This window comes from Poecilia latipinna, unplaced genomic scaffold, assembly GCF_001443285.1.
Source record: "Poecilia latipinna isolate Pla-1442-1.1 unplaced genomic scaffold, P_latipinna-1.0 Scaffold4891, whole genome shotgun sequence".
NCBI classification, from domain to species: Eukaryota; Metazoa; Chordata; class Actinopteri; order Cyprinodontiformes; family Poeciliidae; genus Poecilia; species Poecilia latipinna.
The window spans coordinates 6,342-11,946 of NW_015117507.1; the positions used below are offsets into that span (position 1 = coordinate 6,342).

The 5,605-nt window shown below is 33.5% G+C and overlaps 1 protein-coding gene across 3 annotated transcripts; it reads right to left on the bottom strand.

Moving 5' to 3' along the window:
* Positions 1–1,964: 1,964 nt before the first annotated feature.
* ska1 (spindle and kinetochore associated complex subunit 1) lies at positions 1,965–5,516 on the bottom strand. Of its 3 annotated transcripts, none has more exons than XM_015026459.1 (5): positions 5,383–5,516; positions 3,911–3,996; positions 3,688–3,827; positions 3,474–3,568; positions 1,965–2,118 (listed from the first exon to the last, which is right to left on the bottom strand). In XM_015026459.1, exons 2-5 carry the CDS (start codon positions 3,990–3,992, stop codon positions 1,998–2,000), a joined length of 438 nt encoding a protein of 145 aa, XP_014881945.1. In that variant the 5' UTR covers positions 3,993–3,996; positions 5,383–5,516; the 3' UTR covers positions 1,965–1,997. The 3 variants fall into 3 exon arrangements, with proteins under 3 accessions (XP_014881945.1, XP_014881944.1, XP_014881946.1); XM_015026458.1 differs by having other exon boundaries at positions 5,370–5,516; XM_015026460.1 differs by having other exon boundaries at positions 1,967–2,118; positions 3,712–3,827; positions 5,370–5,516.
* Positions 5,517–5,605: the final 89 nt, after the last annotated feature.

The window sequence follows — 5,605 nt, forward strand, 5'->3', positions numbered from 1 at the left end:
AGCTTTAATTTTTTTATTATTATTTTTCTAAGGGATGAGGCGGGCATGCATCAGACAAGCACATAACAGAAAACTGTGGCCTTCTCTCCAATTTATTACCTGGGGATATTGTATTAGCTGACAGAGGCTTTGATATTAAAGACAGTGTAAGAGTGATGTGTGCTGAGGTCAAAATGCCATCAATCACTAAAGGGAGATGTCAACTTGTTGCTAAAGACATTGAAGACACACGAGCTTTAGCTCACCTCAGAATTCATGTGGAAAGAGTGATTGATTGCATGAGGAACAAATACAAAATGTTACACAGAACTATAATAATTAGGTTGCTGCTTACATGTCAGAGTGAACAGGTTGTACTTCTTGACAAGATTGTGTTTGTGTGCTGCAGCTTAGTGAACATGTGTTCTAGTGTGGTTGCAAAACCTAATGCAAATGAAACCTGCAGATAATATGCAACTGCAATGCTGCACTGTTGATTAAAACACAGATTGGAAAAAGATTTTCTGCACTCATTATTTCTGAAATATTTGTACAGTTTTATGTAAAATGTAGATAGTAAAAAAAAGAAAATTGTATTTGTTCCCTTCATTATTTTGTGTTGAAATATGTGTACAGTCGGAAGTGTCTGTTTTCTCTCATTTAATAATTTAATGTGGTAAACATTCATGAAAGGTTTGATTCAAGCACTTCAAAGTTGCATGTAAGCAGGTGATGAAATTAATCACATTTTAAGTAAAAATTTGACATTTAAAATGTTTCAGGTAATAAACATACATGTAATGAAAGATTTTTTAAATAAACATTTTTATGTGATTAAAGTAAACAATTATATAATCAGACATTTTACAGTAAACATTTAATGTAATAAACAAACCAGATGAAAGAGCCCTTCTTTAAACATTGAATGTGTAATTAGACATTTCAGAGTAAAAGATAAAGGTGTCAAGTAAATGTTATGAAATAGATCACACTTTAAGTAAATATTTGTTGTATGTATTTAAGATATTTCAGGCAAGAAGTGAACATGTAATGAAATAGATCCTGTCCTAGAATTTTATGTAATTGAACGTTACAGGTAACAAATGTGATGATCATCATATGAACATTTTTTAAAAATATTTTTTAAATATAAAATTAGTAAAAAAAAATTTAAAAAGGGGTCAAAATGGAATAAAAATGTGTGCCTCATCTATACAGTTTAGTAGAATAATTTCAGAGATTTTGAGTTAATAGGTCACATGACCTAGAAGCTATTGAAGAGAAATACAAAATTTTGACTACAAAAACAGCTAAAAAATATAAAGTGTTAAAATATAATAAAGATGAGTGGCCTCATCTATACAGTCTAGTAGAACAATTTCACACTGATATTGAGTTAATGGGGCACACGATTTGGAAGCTATTTAAGAAAACATTTATTAATATTAAAATTAGTTAAAATATTGAATATGACTTAAAATTTGAATAGAGGATAGTGTGCCTCGTGTAATAGCATGAATTACCACGTTTTTGTATCAGTTGGTCACAAGGCAAGGCATTTATTTATAGGAGAGTTTGGTTCGGAAATTTACGGCCCCATGTGAACCTCCAAGCGCTTGAGGAGGGAGCGGTAGAGAACAGCTGGCCGAAATTAGCGTTCATAAATCAGATCAATCTTGAGCTAAACACCCCTTACTCCACAGAGCGCGAATATCCAATATCCAACTTGAGAACAACTTCACTGCGGTCGGTAACACACTGAAAACGCTGGGATAAAGTTGGTTCTCGGTAAAGATTAAAATCAAGAATTTAATCTTGTGATTAAATTCCCTTAATCACAAGATTAAGGGAATTTCTTACGAAAGGCTTTCTTCAAAATGAGCTATGTTGTCTATACTTATTTATTTATATATTTATAATCTAACTTTCCAAGTTTTTTTTTCATATCCATTTTGATAGATATATCATATTTATATCATAAGATGTTGTCATGCAAAACTACACTGTAAAAAAATGACTTACTGAGGGATGCTCTCATACTCTTGTGTAGTGATATAATCCACCTCTTTCACAAAGTTCCTGTTGATCTTCTTAGTCTTTTCTGCCCAGGCTGGCTGATTATCTGCTGGCTTGTTGTCCCTGCAAACCAAATATAATAACTGTCAAACATTCAAAGCTACACAATAGATCCTTATGGTTGCTCCTACCATTTTTCAAGGGGGGCACCCCGTCCTGCCAACAAGGCCACCGCAGTTAAATCAGGGGTAATGCACACCCTTGAAAATTAACCCCAATCCCCCTCCAACATTAAGTCTCTAGGGGAAACACTGCCGTCAGATATTGCAGTCCTACAGGCTTTATTTGCTACCCCACCAAGCTAAGTATTGTTCATTTATTATAGGTTTTTTTATTTACCAGTATCAGTGATGGCAAAGATGGGTTAAAGAGTCTCTTTGGTGAAACACTTAAGACTTTATAGTTGGTGTAGGTATTGTTAATATCTCTTCCAATAATACAAAATTGCCTCAGATTACTTTCAAATTTCCTGTCAACTTTAAACATTTTGGTAACACTTTATTTGAAGGGGGTTGAATAAGACTGACATGTCACCGTCATAAAAACCTGTCATGAACATGAATAAGCCTTCATGAATATTTATGACTGTTGTCAAAGCGTCATTCGGTAAATTATGACACTTTTAATACAAAGTTGACAATATTCTAAATGTCTTTGTTATGACAACTTGACATTAACCAAGAAATCATTACTGATATAAATTTGTTATAAAAGTATTACTGATTGCACTTTAAAAATTAGGTAACTTTATGTTATTAAAGGTAAAGTTTAAACAGTAATGATTTCCTGGTTAATGTCAAGTTGTCATAACAAAGACATTTTGAATAATGTTAACTTTGTATTAAAAGTGTCATAATTTACCGAATGACGCTTTATGACAACAGTCATAAATATTCATGAAGGCTTATTCATGTTCATGACAGGTGTTATGTCATGTTTATGACAGTGTCATGACAGTCTTATTCACCCCCCTTCAAATAAAGTGTTACCAACATTTTTAACTCAAATAAACGGTAGGCTGCTGGATAGCTTCACAGAGTTTAGAGTGTTTTCTGGGGGAAACCCTGAAACATTGAATTAATGTAATCAAATACAGAATATTAAGGTCAATTAAGAGTTAGTGTCCCCCTTCATGATGTTACAGTAGGACAGTATTTATTTTTACTAATGATGATTACTGCATTTTAAGGTTTCTAAAATATTGAAGCCCTCAACAATATAAAAAGTTTTATTTTTTTAAGAAAAAACAAAACATTTTCTAGACTGTAGATACAACAGATGCTTCTTTTTCTTATTGTCACGAAACAAGTAACTTACTATACAGATACATGGCAACAATGAAAATGATAAAATAACCCATACAAAATATATTAACAGCTCTTCATATAAACAAAACAAGAATTTCATTATCTTCTTACTTGACTGGACTTTTCCTTTTAGGAATGTGTGCGGGAAAGTTGTCCTTCATGTGCTGAACACTCTCCAGATAATTTTGAAATAACTTCTCAAGTTCCTAAAAGCAATAAAAGCATGTTTTTTATTTACAACAAAGCAGAGGCACAAGATGAAAAATGACTAACTTATTTCTGAAACTGTCCTGTGAATTCTGAATATCAAGCACTGCTCATTCACCAAACACTTCAGCAAAAACTTGACCTTCAGCTGCTGTAGTTGCTCTTTCTGCTGATCGACACATTTTTCAAACTCCTCCAGCATCCTTCCAAGTCCCAATACTTCTTGTCCCAGTTTCTTTATCTTCTGCTGGGGCAAGTCTAAATGTGAAGAAGAAAAAGCCCAGTCATAATTTCAAACATAGTTTTACATGGTTGCAACTAACCAAAACACACTGCCATACCAGCAGCGGACAGATCCAGCATGCACAGTAAGGATGAGAGTTTATTCTGAAAGTGTTGGTAGATTTCTTCCAGGTCAGCCATTGTCCTAGAACACAGACATTTTAAAATTATTCACAATGAAAATAAAGGTGTAGATCAAAAACAAAGGAAAATGTACAGTGAACAAATACCAGCACAAAAGCTCAAACTGTGAAACCTATTGAGAAGCAGATTGTATGATAAGAGACACCTTTCTTCTAGTTAATGGTAACTGAACAGCATTAGTAGTTCTTGAAAGCACTTTACACTACAAGACAGATCTGGCGATATTTAATTGGACAATAAGTAATCATTGCTTTCTGAACAACAAAATAAATATTCTTAAAGGGTAAAATCAAAGATATGGATATTTAGATTTTAGGGAAGCAAAGTTTCCCATCATAAAAGCCTTAGATGAGTTAGGATGTAGAGGGGCTTGTAGAGCTCAACATGCCAGAACTTTTACATCATCTGTATGACTATTGTGCTGGCCTGTCATAACTTTGGTGCAAGCAGCAAAATATGATGCTTACATATGCTGAATATGTATAGACAGATATAACAGCCATCTGCTCTTTGGCCTTCTGATCCTTTCATCTGGAAACTCACTATACAAAAACAGTTTTAATGGCATACTGAATTGTAATTTAATAACTCTATATCAAAGTGTTATTTATTTTTAAATAAATGCACAAAATCCAACCAACATTGGTTTTAACCGAGGGCCTTTAAAAGAACCTGATCGCCTCCATGCCAACTCGCACTGATGCAGCAATTAATGCAAAAGGAGCCTCGACCAAACACTGAATGTATGTAGCTTGCTGTACAGTACATGACCACTTTCAACCTCACATTTTTAAAAATAAATTTTTAATAATCAGATGGATTATTCAAATTTCCCGTGAAACCAAACTTTGGGTTTTCCATTAGCTGTAATAATCAAATTCAACAGAAATAAACATTCCGATTTCGTGTGGATTTTTACTTTGAAAGGTGAATCATCAAAATAAATTACCTTTTTGATTAAGCGTACTTTCATATAGTTTAAGCTGTACATACAATTAGATTATATCTGGCCTTCAGGCTCAACAGGTTTAAATTCAAACTCATGAATAACAAGATGCGAGGCGAACATGTGAAAAGGTCTTTTGCTAGTGATGATTTTATGGCGTCTTCAATAGCATTCTACCATCTCCTAAGGACCGTATAGTCTCATCGGATAACTTTGCTCTAATTTCATTTGAACACCAGCTAGCTTTAAAAAAAAAACGAAATTGAAAACAACGAATGTTACTCGACTTTTCAAGGAGACATATGTGTATTCTTCTGCTCTAAACGAAACATAGAGTAAGCAAATATTTGAACATAATACTATAATGTTTTCTAGCTTATTTATGTGCCGATAAACGTAAAAAGAATCCTAATAAAATCCATACTTACACAAACCACATACCTTATTTCCAAATAAAATAAAAATAAACAGATATTTCCCGGTTTATTTGAACGCTAGCTCAGGTGATACGTCAAAGGTTAGCGCATGCGCTGTGGTGCTGTTGCGTTCAATGACACTGGGTAAAATTATATTATATATATATCCTCCTGACCTGACTACCAGTAGTTCATTTTTGACCTCTGTAGAGGACATTTCTAAACTTGAATATCTCCCACCCCCCTGC

What these genes read in the sequence shown, in the direction of transcription:
- ska1 (XM_015026458.1), bottom strand. An exon ending in AGTTTTTGCTGAAGTGTTTG is followed by an intron (nt 3,569 to 3,687) that starts GTGAATGAGCAG and finishes TATTGCTTTTAG; the next exon opens with GAACTTGAGAAGTTATTTCA. An exon ending in AAAAGGAAAAGTCCAGTCAA is followed by an intron (nt 2,119 to 3,473) that starts GTAAGAAGATAA and finishes TTTGGTTTGCAG; the next exon opens with GGACAACAAGCCAGCAGATA.